Source organism: Micropterus salmoides, unplaced genomic scaffold, assembly GCF_014851395.1.
Source record: "Micropterus salmoides isolate LMB-PRFRI ecotype aquatic unplaced genomic scaffold, ASM1485139v1 Ms_hic_scaffold_23, whole genome shotgun sequence".
Classification (NCBI taxonomy): domain Eukaryota; kingdom Metazoa; phylum Chordata; class Actinopteri; order Centrarchiformes; family Centrarchidae; genus Micropterus; species Micropterus salmoides.
The window spans coordinates 14,016,446-14,032,415 of NW_024041484.1; the positions used below are offsets into that span (position 1 = coordinate 14,016,446).

General features: G+C 41.8%; 3 protein-coding genes across 7 annotated transcripts in view; 2 read left to right on the plus strand and 1 right to left on the minus strand.

Moving 5' to 3' along the window:
* Positions 1-7,018, plus strand: part of LOC119918300 (lysine-specific demethylase RSBN1L-like) — a 36,089-nt gene extending 29,071 nt beyond the window's left edge. Inside the window, exons 7-9 of the mRNA XM_038738947.1 lie at positions 635-805; positions 951-1,059; positions 2,124-7,018. Coding sequence (XP_038594875.1) covers positions 635-805; positions 951-1,059; positions 2,124-3,971 — 2,128 coding nt within the window. The 3' untranslated portion in view covers positions 3,972-7,018. The remainder of the gene's footprint in view (positions 1-634; positions 806-950; positions 1,060-2,123) is intronic.
* Positions 7,019-10,871: 3,853 nt separating this feature from the next.
* On the minus strand, positions 10,872-13,305 carry LOC119918023 (transmembrane protein 60-like). The gene is made up of 3 exons (XM_038738524.1): positions 13,145-13,305; positions 12,680-12,801; positions 10,872-12,475 (listed from the first exon to the last, which is right to left on the minus strand). The coding sequence occupies exons 2-3, from the start codon at positions 12,761-12,763 to the stop codon at positions 12,158-12,160; spliced, it is 402 nt and encodes a 133-aa protein (XP_038594452.1). The 5' UTR covers positions 12,764-12,801; positions 13,145-13,305; the 3' UTR covers positions 10,872-12,157.
* A 771-nt stretch (positions 13,306-14,076) lies between these two features.
* Positions 14,077-15,970, plus strand: part of LOC119918022 (protein PHTF2-like) — a 56,777-nt gene continuing 54,883 nt past the window's right edge. For 3 of the 5 annotated variants that reach the window (XM_038738520.1, XM_038738519.1, XM_038738521.1), the window contains exon 1: positions 14,077-14,258. The gene's annotated coding sequence lies outside the window, so the exon portion shown is untranslated. The remainder of the gene's footprint in view (positions 14,259-15,970) is intronic. The other 2 variants (XM_038738523.1, XM_038738522.1) reach the window with 1 other exon arrangement.

Sequence of the window (15,970 nt, forward strand, 5' to 3'; positions counted from 1 at the left end):
GATTGGTGAAAATGCTTTTGTCCACACTAATGTGTGTTTTCATCCTCTACATCACTGCCGTTCTTGGGTTGTTTATTCGTTTGTTAGAACTTAATTTTGAATTTTATTATTTTGATAAAAATTATCTTGTTCCAGCTTAAAAATGTGCTGATTTGTTTTATTTTTCCATGATGTTAAAGTGAATATCTTTTGTTTTTTGGGAGTTGTTGGACAAAAAAAGACGTGAATATTTCTACTTGGGCCTTGAGAAATTCTGACTATTTACTGAAAACACTATCAGAATACACAATAAGTATTGTTTTATCCACACTGATGCAGGTTTTCATCCACTCTGACGTCCTCTCCGCTCCTTATGTCATAGTGTCGTATCTGGATTACATAAATGTCAACCAACATAGCAACAGTATCGGTGGATAAAGCCTGTCTGGTGCTTTTATTTTTGCCAGAGCAGGAAACAAAGGAATAAACACAGCTGGGGTGTGAGCTGCACACTCATCTTTAGTCAGGTTCTTGTTTATTTAGACATCAGGGAAGCAGAGAAATCTCTCTGTAGGACTGTGCCGACATGTGTTTTTCTTCTTCTTCTCACTCTGCTGTTTCTCTAAAGCCATGTTCATCTGTGTCTCTGTCATAGCTCCACCAACGAAGTGAAGAACCTGCTACAGTCGCTGCCTAGGACCAGCGAGCCCAGAGAGATGCTGTTTGAGGACCGGACTCGGGCCCACGCTGATCACATCGGTCAGGGCTTCGAACGTCAGACCACAGCGGCCGTGGGGGTGCTGAAGGCTGTAGGGTCCGGACAAAGGTAGGCGGCGAAGCAACAGATCACACGTGGTTTGTCAGACTGTTTGGGTACAGGTGGTGATGGCTAGAAGTAACACAGCTTACTCACCAACAGATATCATGTAATCCTTCTCTCTCTGTCCTCCCCTCACTCCGTATGCTGTCAGCTCGGAGCCTCCTCGTGTAACCAAAGACGTTGTGTGTTTCCATGCTGGGGATTTCTCTCATGTAGTTCAGAGGCTGCAGTTGGACCTACACGAACCTCCGCTGTCTCAGGTTTTATTTTACACACACACACACACACACACACACACACACACACACACACACACACACACACACACACACACACACACACACACACACACACACACACACACACACACACATATAGAGACAGCATGACAATAACACTGCTCACACATTAGTTTCACCCCAGTCATCCTTATGAAGTCCCAAACTAAACGCAGAGTTATTCTTAAGTGTTAATAAAACACTGACAATTTTACACTGGGTAAAGTGTGAAGTTAAGATGACCTGATGTTGGCTGCCACCTGGTGGACCAAAGTTAACCTGCAGTAAGTTACATGTGGGTCGCATCTCTCCAAAATATATAATAATATAAATAAATATATATAACAGGGATCCAAATATTGTCTTTTTCTTTTTTTTTTTTTTTTATCCACACATTCTCCTCTCTTTTCTACCTTTATGCATATTCAGTGCAGGTAATGTGGAAATAAAGGGGCGCGCGCGAGCACACACACACACACACACACACACAGAGACACTTCCTTAAATTTTTTTATCATCTTGATCACATTTTTTTTTCTTTTTTTTGAAAGATGTGAAGCTTTTCTTTGTTGAGTTAAAGAGACTCTAACACTTCAAAATTTGCCACAGAGCTCCGCCTGTCCTGGAAAAGATCAAAAGGAATTTCCATTTCAGATTACAAAACATCTTTTACAAAAAGGCCTTTATCTCTCTTACAAAGTTGTTGTTAGCACCAAATAAATAAACGTATAAGCTCAGTGATGCATGGAAATATTTATCCTTCTCTGGCAAAATTATGATTCTTGCATTGCATGTTTTGTTATTTTAGAATAATTCAAAGGTTTAAAAAAGCTACACTTAAATTGACTTTTTTGTAAGAATTTGGAATTTTATTTTATCTTTACGCTTTTCATCTATTTTTAAAATATGTGCTGAACAATAGTCAGAAGGAAGAGTAAAAACCTCACTCAAAACAGATGTCGGTGTCCAAAGATGGAGTTTTCATTTTGGAGTGCACCTCTTCGTTTCCTCTACCTAAACCCTCCTCCCCTCCTCTCTCCTTACAGTGCGTGAAGTGGGTGGATGATGCCAAACTAAACCAGCTGCGTCGTGAGGGCATCCGCTACGCTCGCATCCGCCTGTGCCACGACGACATCTATTTCATCCCGCGCAATGTGGTCCACCAGTTCAAGACGGTGTCATCTGTCTGCAGCCTGGCATGGCACATCCGCTTAAAACAATACCACCATGGAGAGGAGGAGGAGGAGGAGGAGGAGGAGGGGGTGAAGGAAGAGGAGGAGCAGGTTGAGTTGAAGGAGAGGGAAACAGTGGAGGAGGAAGAAGAGGGAAGGAGAGAAAAGAAGGGTAAAGTGAAGGAGAGGATGAAGAAGGAGGAGGAGGAGGAGGTGGATGTGGCAGAAAACAGGACGTTGCCTGCTGTCAAAAAGGAGGAACAGCATCCACCTGTTTCGTCTCAGCCTGCTCCCTCACTGGACTCGAACGTGAGCAATGCTAGAGACAAAGAGGAAGAGAGGGAGAGAGTAAAAGAAAGAGGGAAAACCAAACAGCAGGTTTCACCTCCCGCAAAGGTGAAAGCAGAACTCCCAGCGCCTCCTCGCTGCAAGAATGAATCACCTTCACCTCTCCCTCCTGCCTCTCATCTTCTTCACCAGGACACAAAACCCAAAACAGCATCATCAAAGCACCTTCATCACCACGGCCATCACCATCATTGGGACAGCAGGACGAAATCTTCCAGTGCAAGTTTCTCCTCTTCAGCTCCTAAATCACCCATCCTCAAATCTTCCTCTTCTTCGTCACCTTCAGCTGTTACTCCTTTGCGCTCTTCTTTTGCTGCTCTCAATCCATCCTCTACTTCTTCTCCATCTCCTGTTCTGTCCACATCTTCCTCCGCGTCCACCTCCGCTAAATCTTCCCTGACCAGTACCAAGCCCGCGGCAGACTTCTCACTCCCCCCGTCCGCCCTGACTTCGGCGTCCCAGCTGCCTTCCTCCTCGCAGTCAGACCCACCAAAGGACAAAGACTCACTCCGGCCAAAGCCAGACGCGCAGGCGCGGTCGGAGTTTCGGGCGCCACATGGGTCGCCCGCCGTGGACACGCACACAGACACACGGACGCACGCAGTAGCTCGGACGCCGACAGACTCGCGGACACAAACGCTCCAAGAGAGATGGACTCGCAGCACGGACCCCAGGACGCCTACGGATCCGCAGATGCATCCGCCACAGGACACGGGGAGGCAAGGAGTTTACATGCAGCAATACCCAGCCCAGCACCTCCCACCTCCTCACCTCCCTCACATGCTCCCCCCCTCTTTCCCCTCTCTCCTGCCGCACTCCCATCTTTCTCACAGACCTCCAATCCTCCCTCCAAATCAACTCTCCACCCCCTCTTTCCTCAGTCAGAAAGCGCCACCCCATTCGGTTCACATGAGCCAGCTTCACCTGCATCCCCCACATCAGCCAAACATCACCACGCAGTCGCAGCCGTACTTCCAGCCTCCCCTAATCACCTGCCCGTCTCAACCCAACACTCCACTCACAAGCCCTCACTCTCTCCCACCTCACCTTTCCCACCACCACCAGTTCTCCCCGCACACCAAAACCTTCTTCCCCCCTCAGCATCCCCACTTCCCCTCTCACCACTTCCTCCCCCCTCAGTCTTTCCTCCCTCAGTCGACCAGCTCCTACCTACAACCGCAATACCAAACCTCAGCACCAGCGCAGGTTCAGCTCCCGCAGCCTTTCCCGCACCCGCCTCCTCCTCCTTCCTCCTCGCCGCCTCCACTTCCTCCTTCTCTTCCACCTCTTCCGCCCCCTCAGCCCCCTCAGCCTTCCCCTTCTGTCCTCTCCCCTCCGCCGAAGCATGAAGAGGAACAGAAACAGATTTTATAGTAGTTTTTGTACATAACAGGGTTTTTAAATGTAAATGTACAAGGATTTATTTTGGTTGCGTTGTTGTAAAATGATGTAAAAAGGAAATAACGAGGACAACAGTGGAGTGTATCGGTTTGTGCACCGTATCGTAGTTTATAACGCAGAGTTGGACTTTATTTACCCCAGACATCATGACTGGACAGGTTTAGATTGTACTGATGCTTTAGATGTGCTCGGGTTAAAAATATTGAGAATTGATTGCATTTATTGGTAGTTTTATTTTTCTTCTTCCAATTTCGACTTTAAAGAAGATAATATTCAGGCTTAAGGTGTAAATGAGCTACCTAGTCTGAGAAAACTGCTGTCTGGGTCTGTTTTTTTTTTTGTTTGTTTTTAAGTGAGCATAACCCTCAAATATCAGAATCTCTGTGAGCCATCAGAGGTAGGAAGGAGGGAAAAAAAGCAGACTTTGTGTCAGATATTTATATAAAAAAGGTCTTTTATGATGATCTTTTTGTGAAACTTGCAGCTAATGCTTCCATTTTTGTGGCTTTTTTTCCCTAGTGTATTCTTTGTGCCCAAGACTGTTTCTGGAGTAATGATGGGTCAAATCATGATATTATACAATACACTATTGTGTTGACGTAATATTGCTACTTTTTCCTCTACTGTATTGTATGCATCTTAATCAATACAGTATATTGCAGTACTTTAATATTGTATTTTGAGCAATAATGCTCTGCAATAATATGTTGAATAGAAGTATAAATGCATTCCCCATTATTGATACGGTGACAGCAAGAGTCAGTATTTTTTAATTGATAGAAAGCCAGTAATGTCCTGTTGAATCATGTTCACTAAGAAGTCGACAGTCATGAGGAGTGCTTAAATGTATTGAACAGGTATCTACATGATATTTCTAATCAGTTTCAGTATTGTCCAAGAAGAATATTAGTGCAGTTGTTAGTGCTACTAAACAAAAGGAAACTCCCGTGTCGGTTATAAATCACCATACTAAGTTACAGCATACAGTAGCACTGCACTGAATCACACCAAACAAAGAGTCACAATTTAAAGGAATAGTTTGACATTTTGGGAAACGCTTTTATTTGTGGTCTCGACAAGACTTGGATGAGAAGATTGATACCACTCTTATGGCTGTATGGTTAATATAAAGCTGGAGCTGCTAGCTGCTTAGCTTTGCATAGCTTAGATTAGCATGAAGACAGGAAACACAGGAGTCTCGTCATCTGCGCTCGTAGCCAGCGGAGACTACCATCAACTTACTGGTCCGGTTTCCTTCTGTTTCCAGTCTGTGTGCTGAGCTAAGCTAATTAGCTTCATAGTTTTGGTACACATATAACAGACATAAACTGAATAAGCATATTTTCCAAAATGTCGAACTATTCCTTTAAAGTGTTAGAACTATCTTGGACCCGTAGCCCTCAACACCAGTGGTAGAGCTTTTAGTGTAATTTTGCTGACTCTGCTTGATGTGTACCAGGGTCTCCTAATTTTGCCGGTCAGCCAAGGAACAATTTGACCCAGCCAAGGCTGTTATACAGAGTCAGAGTCTCAGGAAAGAAACAAAAACCATTCAGGACACATCTACAAATATATTGGTCTCCTAAAAAATCTAAATCATAGTTAAGGATATTGGGCTTTTAGGGTTAACAGTTCAGGGTCATTCACATATGATTAAATGTGCAGCATTATATTAGTACCTATGCAGCTACATTAAGAGCTCTCCATGAGTTAACTTTAGATCTAACAGCATCTGGATGAGAACCACAGAATACGCAGAGCAATATCATACAGGTGCAGTAGCTCAAGACTTCCCGAACGTGATTCATTACAGCACTTTGAAACACAGATACATCAACCGCTGTTTAAATCCTTTCCTTTGGGCCGTGAATCCCAGATTATGTCAGATTATCAACAGGGCAATTTCAAGTTCTTCCGAGACTATTGCGTGAATCATTCAGGCTCCTCTATGAAACATTTTTCTTATTCTTTATGGACACGTGCTCTAAGGCAGACAGAACATACACTGTTGAGAGCTCATTCCCAAAGCACTATTTATCTATTTACCTGAAGTCCAGTGTGGAGCATCCTGTCTGTTAAAATGTTTTATTTATCGACCAGGGACTGAAGTGACCTTGTGTGTTTTAAAAGTACAATAAATTATTAATTTTTTTGTTTTAGCAACAACTATGAAGAGTACATGTTTTCTCCAAATGGTGAATAAGATTTAAGAGTCAGTCTCTTCTGTTATAGTGCTCGTCCCACAGTTGTGGAACTTGTGATGTTGAGGATAAACTTGATTTCTTTTTGTCATTGATTTTACTGTCAATATTGGAGTACAGCTCACTAATGCTAATGTAGCCCACAACGTTTCCCCAGTGCCTGTCCTTAACTGTGAACCACTAAATGGTCCAGAGCCACGTAGAGAAGCAGTTCTGTCCTTTTATTTAAAGGGGGTTTTTCAGGAGTCCCCGTTTAAGTGTTCACTGGAAAATGAGAGCAAAGCCTTAAATTGGTCTCTAAAGCAGCTGAAAACTCCCCAAATACCTGAGGCGTGAGTTGGGATGAGTCAAGTTTTGTGGCTCAGGGTTAGTCTCACCACCGCCCTGGAAAATGTTGGAAAATAAAAAGTGAACCTTCAGCTCTCTTCAGGACTTCATTTCAGAGACAGAACCCTTCACTTTGTGGCTTTGGCGGAGAGCGAGGTGATAATTAAGCACTTGATGCCAGTTACAAGCAGCTCTTTTTATGCTTTTGGTTTTCAGATGTTACAAAAACAACAAAAACCTGACAGGAACTTAACATATTTTTTGTATAAATGTGACAAAATTATAGTTGAAAACAAAACAAGACTAGCATTGTTTTCACAGAGTTTATTTATCTCAAGGTTTTGGTTTGTTTTTTCTATTTTGTTTCTGTGATTTTTAACTGTCAGCACTGTAGTGTACATAAGAAGTTTTGTAAAGAGGAAAAAAAATTGTAGTGTGGTTTCTACTTTAAATATGAGCCTAGCTAATAAAAGGTTCAGTGTATGGAAAATGTTCTGCGTGAGAGTTGATGTTTTCTGGTCTGGTGGTTTAAATTGCATCTTTTAAAAAAGTACACTTTCGAGAATAGAGAGAACTTTTTCACATATTACATATTCTGGAAATCTGGAGTCTCATCAAGCATTTTATGCGTGTGCGGAATAGTCAGATGCTAAAATGGGGGAGAAAAAAAAGACGGAGGTTTAAAAATACTGTTTTTGACTACTAGTAGCACTGTGGAGCAATATTTTTGTGAGGGGGGTCACTGTTTTGTTTTTCAGGCTGATGAACAGTTAGTGGCAATAACGATCCAGCAGAAGACTGCTAGCTAGCAAACATGAGTTTTAAGGACAAATTCTCAAAAATGCTTGCCATACTCCAGGCACTGTGAAGAAGGAGAGATGGCTTTTGAAACAGCCAAATAGGAAAAGGTCTGAAGAGTATATCACCAGCCAAGGGCGAAGGTGATTTGAAATATGGGGGGTGCGGAGTTTCTGAGGGAGCACTGAAGGGACGGGTGTATTTGTTTGACACTTGATTTCAAATATCGACAAAGCTGTGGCCGAAACAAAGCTCTGAAAGACGGAACTGCAGAGTCATTTATTACAGCTGCTTTGATGTCATGTTAATATCAGAAGTACCAGGCGTATGTAAGAGTGCCAGTTAAAGACCAGAGGCACCTGTCTGACCTTTTTAAAGGCCTCCAGTTTTATCTAATTCTAAGACACTTAACCGCCACCTTTTGTCGAATGTATACCTGCCTTTGTTTTCCCTCTCTGGATTGCTGTTATATAAGCCACCCACTCGCTGCAGTCTGCAGCAATGAGCTCAGCAGTTTTACCAGGCGAGATTTGAGCAGACAACTCGTACACTCTGTCATTTAGAGCTGGTGTGTGTCAGGTCAAATACTACTCAAAGCGGACTTTTCCTTCTCTCCCCATCCTTTCATGCACTTTCACACACAGCTGGAATGCCAGAGGAGCTCAGCTGACCTTTAGAGTGTGGGAGTGGGAGGGAGGCAGGAAGTTGGAGCAGAGACAAAGAGAGTTTTGGAGGGAATACTTGTGGGGGCTAATCTGTGGCGGTTTTGGGGGGGGGGGGCAACAGGGGCCAGTGCCCCTGTAACACAGCCCTTGTACCCCCCTATGCCCCCCCCTCTGAACGAAAAGTCTACGGTAGTCCTAATGAATTAGCGGGCCGCCTCGATGCCCCGAAGCAACCTCCATGTGGCCCAGCACATGATCTAATATAGCCTATATGACAACAAAACACTACATGTATAGTGTTTGAAAGTATCTAAAGAGTGAGCTACTGTAGGCTATATCATTCCTTCTCATCTCTGTTGAGTTTCACGTGCGCTGTACCGATCACCGCCAATCAAGGCTCTACACTTACTGTCGGTAACACGCCACACACACACACTCTCGCGATCACACGGAACGAGGTCAGCCAGGTGATCAGTGGACATTACCGACATTGATGACTACTCCTCTCCTTAGTGTACGTACGTGGTTCAGTAAAAACTTTGCGAGTAAAAAGCCACAATTTTACCGACACACCTGTTTTAGTAAGCATAATACGCAAAACGTTATGTTTTAATCTGCTCAGTCTCTCATCCACTGCAGCTGTCTTTAGGTTTTACACATGCAGGCACAGCGCTAGTTCAGCTAATAGCTTATTGTTAAAAACAAGCTGAAGTGAAAGCTGTCTGTCTTTAGTAACTGTTTAGCTTAGTTTGCCTGTACATTAAAATATGGCACATTATAAACTCAGCTGGTGGCTGAGACAAACCAGCCCTCCCCTCTACCAGCAGCAGAGGGAGGAGGACAGGAGTTGTTCATAATTTCTAAACTTCACACACTATGTTGATGTCAGGAAGATGTAATATTTATTTTACTGACATGTTAAATTTGTTTCCAGTGAGATATTAGTGACTTTGTTGCTGTAAATCCTGTTGCTGCTCTAGAAACAACAAAAAATTTAAATAATATATTTAATTATTTAGTAATAAATAGGACTGATAAGAGCATCAATAAAGAACTGAACCAATAAGGATAACCAATACAAGTGTGTCAGTAAAATCTTAATGATCCCAACTCCTGAGAAAATGTCCGACCCATCTCTGTGTCCAGGTTTTAAAATCCGTCCCAATTAAATCTATAATTTAATAGCCCCGGTCTACAGTAATCATAGTAATGTATCTTCTTGCAACAAAATTAAAATGAATGCAGCATTGTAGACAATATTGTGTCCTTGTAATCCATGTTTCCATTGCATGGATAGCCTTTGGATATTGCTGGAAAGTCCCTCTCCTTAAAGGGTAAATTATTATCATAACAATTTAATAATGCATTGCATTTAAACAGCACTTTTTATACACAAAAAGCAATAACAGTAGCCTACTGGTCTAACAGGAATGTTTTGTTTTGTGTAATGTAATTTAATAAATATATAACTAAGTTACTGAAAAGATCCTGTTACTGAAACAAATAACTGTAAGTTACTGAAACATACTAAAGCATTACATTATATACAAAACGGGACATTTTGAAAGCTTGAGCCTTTGTCTCATTTGTCTCCGATTGAATGTGCCCCTCTGACAAAACAACTGGCCCCAGTCTGGCCCCCTCAATAAAATTGGTCTAGAACCGCCACTGGGGCTAATGAAACTGCGTGAGTGTGGCGTTCACACAGACCATACAGTCTCTGAGCATATGCCACTCACTCTTCAAGGTCATGTGCCATGACGATTATCTGGAAATAGCACTCATTGTTAGTTTAGTTGTGAAATTAATGTGGGCTACTTTTCCTGCCCTTAAGATTGGGCAAGGAGATCACTGTTCTTTGTCATGTACCAGTGGTGAAAGAATGATTCAGATCCTTCACTTAAGTAAAAGTACCTAACAATAATGTAAAAATACTCCTGAGTGTTAAATCCTACTTAAGCTGTTGTTATATATTACGTTAGTAGGTTGTTAATACTAATGCATCAGTGCAAATTGTAAGTAGCTACTAGTGTTGCTAGTTTGGTTTGTTCCAGTGGTTCCCAACCTTTTTATATACAGTCTATGTTCCAAACATATGGGTCAGGCCCCTTTCAAAGGGTCACAAGATCAATTTGAGGACTCGAGTAGAAAGTTCTGTTAAACAAGTTTGTTTAACTCAAACGGAAACGCTTCTCTGCTGGACGTTTGTAATGTATGTAAAGTGTGTGTTTTTTATACCTGCAAAGTAACTAGTAAGTATAGCCATCAAATAAATGTTATAAATATTATTATAAATATTTCACTCTGAAATCGAGAGGAAGTATACACTTACTCAAATACTCAAGTAAAGTACAAATACAGCACAGTAAGCACAGCGTTTTGTTTTTCTACTACTGTAAACCATGTTTTCTGTCCGTACTTCCTCTAGCGGCTTTTTCCTGCTGCTGTTGATGACAGCGTTGGGACAAGTGGAGCTCTGCGAACACCAAGACTGCACACTGGAAACATTGATCTCAGAGTTAAAGACCTGACACTAAAGTCATGACAAACATTTTATGACCAACGTGGACAGAAAGACTTCACTGTGCTCTGTATGTGTGTCAGAGGAGCTGAAGTGTCCCTAAAAGGCCCGAACACACACACACACACACGCTGTTGGCTCTGTGGTTGCTTCACAGTTCATTTCAGGTCACATCCCAGCAGGATTTTTTCCCTCCATCCACAGCACTTTGTTTTGCATAGCCTGCAACTAATGTGATCCATCGGAGTTTGGAAACACTTGAATGTGAATATGTATCACTATTGCTACTATTACCACTACTATTTTAGTATCCATTATGACTAACTGAGACAAACAACCACAGTTTAATGTACAGAAACCATTTATTTGTTTTATTTTTATTTATTTATTTATTTATTTTACAACACATGCATTAATTATCAAACACTTTCCACCTCAAAACACGTATTCCTTTTCATTTCAACATAGTGCAAAATAATGCAAAGAATGTATTTGAAATATTAATAAACAACTAAATGGCACCAAACAAATATATATATATACTGTAATGATATAACAAACATAAAGATAGAATATGAAACAATGATCAACTTGACACAACACTGGAAACTGCTGGTATTCAGTAATCTGACAGTTTGACACATTTGCAACTTAATTATTAAACTTAATGTATTTTTTTCCACATTCATCTGAATGTTAATCACTTTGGCCACCAGTATGATGCATGTCAATTTTTTTTTCAACCTTGGACCTTGTACCGAACAGTTTACAGATTTTCATGGGCCACAGGATGATCAACATGGTATAAAAGAGAGCTTGTACAGAGCAGAGGGGGTAGGTAGCCTGTGGGGAGAAGACAAAATCCCAAGTTGGGCCAGGATGCTCTTATGTCCTGACCAATTTCTTAAATGACTGTGGTTATCAACTCCTTATGTGCTTACAGCCTAACTTAGCTGTTGTCACAAAACACCTCTGAAGTTAATTTATAACATGTGAAATAATATTGTGCCAGCTGCTCCCCACAGCTCGGGAATGAAAAAGTGAAAATACAGCCAAACAATATCTAAAGCGTATGTAACATTTACACTCCGTTATTCTGTACCAAAAGTGACAGTTATTGTTATGCAGCTGAAACAAAAGGAAGTGGAGTCACCAAATACCCTTCAGTTCCTCCCTGTGTGGCGTTCTTTAAAAGAGCAGCTGTGCTCGCGCACATATAGGGAAATGAATACTAAAAAAACAATACTGAACATCTTGAGTTCAATACAAAAGCAAACATTTGAGGATGTTAATGTTTCTTCCACTGTTGGCTTCACAGTAGACTTATACATATTCAGTTGATCCCCTTATGGCATTTTTGTTATTTTGCGAAGAAAATAGAGCCATTTTTAAGCTATTTTGAAATGTTTAAATGAATGGACTGTGACGGATCCAATCGCAGCTCTTCCATTGCACAGACGGCAGCATCCTTGCCCTGTTGAAGCCCTTACAGCATTCTTCACTGAGGTGTGAACACACTATGATTTTTATTTTACACAAAGTCTCTTATTCTTAAGATGAATTCCAATGTCTGACATGATGATTTGATTCCTTCTTGAGCCTCAAAACTCTCTAGAAACATAATCAGGCCAAAACAAAAGTTCCCTCTTAGGCCTCTCTTCTTTCAGGGAAGATGTTCAGCCCCAGCTCCACCAGCGCCCCTACTAACATAGTCCACAGGGGTATGCACACAAACGTCAGCTTTACGTCTGCCAGCTTCTCCAGCTTGGCACACAGCGTCAGACAGAAGCCCAACTTGAGCAGCATGGCCGTCAGGTACCAGGCACGCAGGCGCAGGTCTGGGGAGCCGTTGCGTGGGTCGTACCCGGGTTTGCAACGGCCTGCCATCTTAATGGCAAGCATGAGGATGAGGATGCCATCAAAGACCCAGACCGGGAGGAAGATTAGGAACCAGTTCCACTGCACCTGGAAGGAGGAAAGGTAGAAGATTGGATCCGTTTCTAGCTTGGGAGAGAAGATAATGATGAACTTTTATGAAACCTGAGAGCATAAATGAGATTGATTGAGCTAGACTGACTGTTACTGATGACATTCTCAAAACACAGGAGCTGAAAGAAAAGGCAGACTTACAAGGAGACTGACAAGCATTAAGAGAAAAACGAACTTCACCTTCCCGTCCAGTTTGAGCACTAGCATGATGAGGAAGACCAGGATGAAGACCCAGGTCAACAAAACCCTCTGAGCCAGAGACATCTCACTGACTGGAGACAGATCAGAGGAGCAAACAGACGCTGGGCAGACAGTAATGTTGACGTTGCATCCATGGGACAGAGACAGAAAAGGTTAGAAACTGTCAAGACACTTAATTATGATGAATGTTTAGTCTGGTGAGTATTTTTAGCAAGAAATCAGACATATAAGCATAGACAGCAACGTTTGATTAGCATCTAATTGCTATTTAAAACGTGGTTTTGTTAACCCCAACAAACAAACGTGTCACTAACATTAGCTCAGCTGGAATTTTTTATTCATTCGTTAACGTTATTAGCCCGTGTTATAATCACAGCTAGCTTTTACAGCCCACATAGCATTTAGCTAACTTAACCGCTTGGTGTTTTATTTAAGACAACTTACTTCAGTGCATTTCTAGACCAGTGGCCAGCATGTTCGTCTCCTCGAATGGCACACACCAAAACTCAGGATTTTTCGTATTATAACTCACATAATTATAATCAGACGTGTCCGTTAGCTACGGCTATACCAGGCAGACGGGCTGTTGGTCCGTTAGATGTGTTTGTCCCGCCTCTCCTCCAAGTGTTTGTCCCGCCAATTGGTTCTAGCTTTCTACGTCACGCTTGTTTAACGTCCATCATTTTGGGGTATAACCGTAAAGTTTTTCCAAGAGCGCAAACAGGTTTTTCCTAAAGCGCGTTTTTAACCACTAGAGGCTAGTAAAACTCTATTTCTCCCGGGGGGAGTGTGTGTTTGGTTTGTATGCGGTTTATCGTACCACTACAAAAAAGGGCGACATTGTGCTGTTTTTTGCTTTTTGGTCACACGAGTGTGAGCCAGCCCTCTTTGTCTTTTCTCCTTACTTTATAGTTCATGTCAGTGGGGCTTCTAAAGTGAGTGTGAAACAAAATATTCTGTAAAGGATAGACCCCTACTCCTTCTCCTAGAAGTAACGTTAGGCCATTTTTAATTTTGAGAGCTCATTTCGCTCTTTGAAATGTGATAAGTTGAATTTATGTTCGTTATTTCATCCTTTTAAATTTGCCAGCGTGTGGTCACTAACTCTGTACTTGGTTAGGATCTGTCTCTGCTTTCTATCTCTGAGATTTGAAAGAAATTCTACCAATTCATAATCTCTTTTCAGGGCTAGATAACGGTTTCGTCTTTCTAAAGTTTCCAAATATTGTTTCTTTACATTGCGTTACAATTCGGTTGAGGTGTACTTCTGGAAAGACATGCTGTTGTGAGACTTGTTCAGCACCAACCGTCGTCAACGTTTATTGGCTGAAATGCAATGGCGCATTTATACGGTGGTTTACGGGCGGGGGTTGAGGTAGTAGTTTTACAGTGAGAGACAGAAAGGGAAAAGCAACTGCTTCAATCATCGGTGAGCAAACATCCAGCATCTCTTTAAGACTCCGGATAAAGCTGGCTAGCTCAGTGCAGCATATATCACGTTTAGAAAGCACAGTTTGGGTCTGCGTGGGGACTCGGAGCAGCGGTCCGTGTCCAGGAGGTAAGACTGAGCGGCTGCATGTTATGTTTGGACCGCAGTGATGATGGTTTCAGAATTAGCGTCAGCTGTGTGGGCTCTTTGTGCTTGCCGGTAGCTTAACTTAGCTAACTGTGTAGCGCGGCATGAGCTAGCAGCAGAAAGGAAGAGGAGGTGGGTCCGTCCGTATAGGTTTTGATAGTTTGTTTTTTCGTTTGAAGGAGGGAGGAGGAGGACTGGCTATGTGAACCGAGACTTGAAGACTGTCTGAAAACCCCGTAGCTGCACCTAAATGGAGGCTAGCTACTACATTAGCTGCCTTTAAACTTGTTTACATGGTTGCACAGGTCACGTCCTTTTAATGGAGAGAAAACACGTTAACTCTGTACGATGTTGCTATAAGTGTACTTTACGACTGTAACGTTACTGACTTAGTTGACGCTAATGCACTTTAAGCCATTATATTAACATACTCGACCTTACTTAATTTTGCTCTCTTCTACTCTATTCCTTTTTAACATTTTAATCTTTCTACTTCACTTAATTTCTGCTGCAGCTGGCCATTATCTTCTTTACAGGGTTCCCACAGTGTTTTATGGGGGAGGGGGCCTCGCCTAAAATTATACAAAATCTTAAGGCATTAAAAAAAAAAAAACATTAATCTTGTATCGTGTAAAAGTAACAGAGGTAGTATTTCACACATCAAATGCCCTCTATTATATGATTGTACCTTTTGTTTAGCCTGTCGTGTCACTAAACTGGTCAAGAAACAAGATAAGCTGTAAACCTTGCCTGCCCGAAATGAGGAAAATGTGCAATAAAATTGTTCAGTGTTGTGACGACGATATGACTTGCGATAAATAAACAAAATGGAAATGTGCATATTAGCTATACAGTTCCTATGTCAGCCTGGTTTATTACAGGATTATAATATTTTAAATGTTGCAGCAACTGTCTGTGTATCTCACTGGAAACCAAATCTAAAATATTAATAAAATAAATCATATTCCTGGCATCAAAATACTGAGTGAAGTTTAGGAAGAATGAAGAACTCAGATCCTTCCTCCTGTCCTCCTCCTCCCTCTGCTGCTGTGATTCACCCCTGCAGGTAACTTACAGCAGGTAGATGGAGGAGGGGCTGGTTTGTCTCAGCCAGCAGCTAAGTTTAGAAGAATTTGCCAATTTTTAAGATCATTGCAAACTAAGCTAAACCGATACAGACAGCTTTTGTTTTAGCTTGTTTGTAACGTCCGTATCAATCCGCTGTATTTTACACAAGCTGGATGGTGGATGAGAGGCCGCGGACAGAGCAGATTAAAATATACGTTTATGCTTGTTGAACATGTGTATTGATAAATAATTGGCTTTTTACTGGCAGATGTTACAGTAACAGCATAGTTGTCGTCAACTCGAGTAATCCTGGAGTTATCTTCACCTGACTGTCTCCACTGCGGCCTCTCTGATCTTTTGTGTTTATTTATTCATTTAGCTGCAAATGTTCTAATCACGATGGCTGTGTGTGTGTACGTATATGTGTGTGTGTGTGTGTGTGTGTGTGTATAAAAATGTCATGAAATACTGAAAAAGGTGACGTCTTTAATTTGCTTATTTTGTGGAACCACAATCCAAAACCCAATGTTTAGAATTGTATAAGACCAAGAAAACCAACCAACCAATCTTGGCATTTTAGAGGCAGGAAGCAGTGAAATTCTGGCTAAATCATTACTCTGCTCTTC

Bases quoted from the DNA above. Each gene is read 5' to 3' on its own strand.
- LOC119918023 (XM_038738524.1), bottom strand. From the start codon at position 12,763: ATGTCTCTGGCTCAGAGGGTTTTGTTGACCTGGGTCTTCATCCTGGTC. The intron at 12,476-12,679 runs GTGAAGTTCGTT...TCCTCCTTCCAG, and splicing joins TGCTCAAACTGGACGGGAAG to GTGCAGTGGAACTGGTTCCT.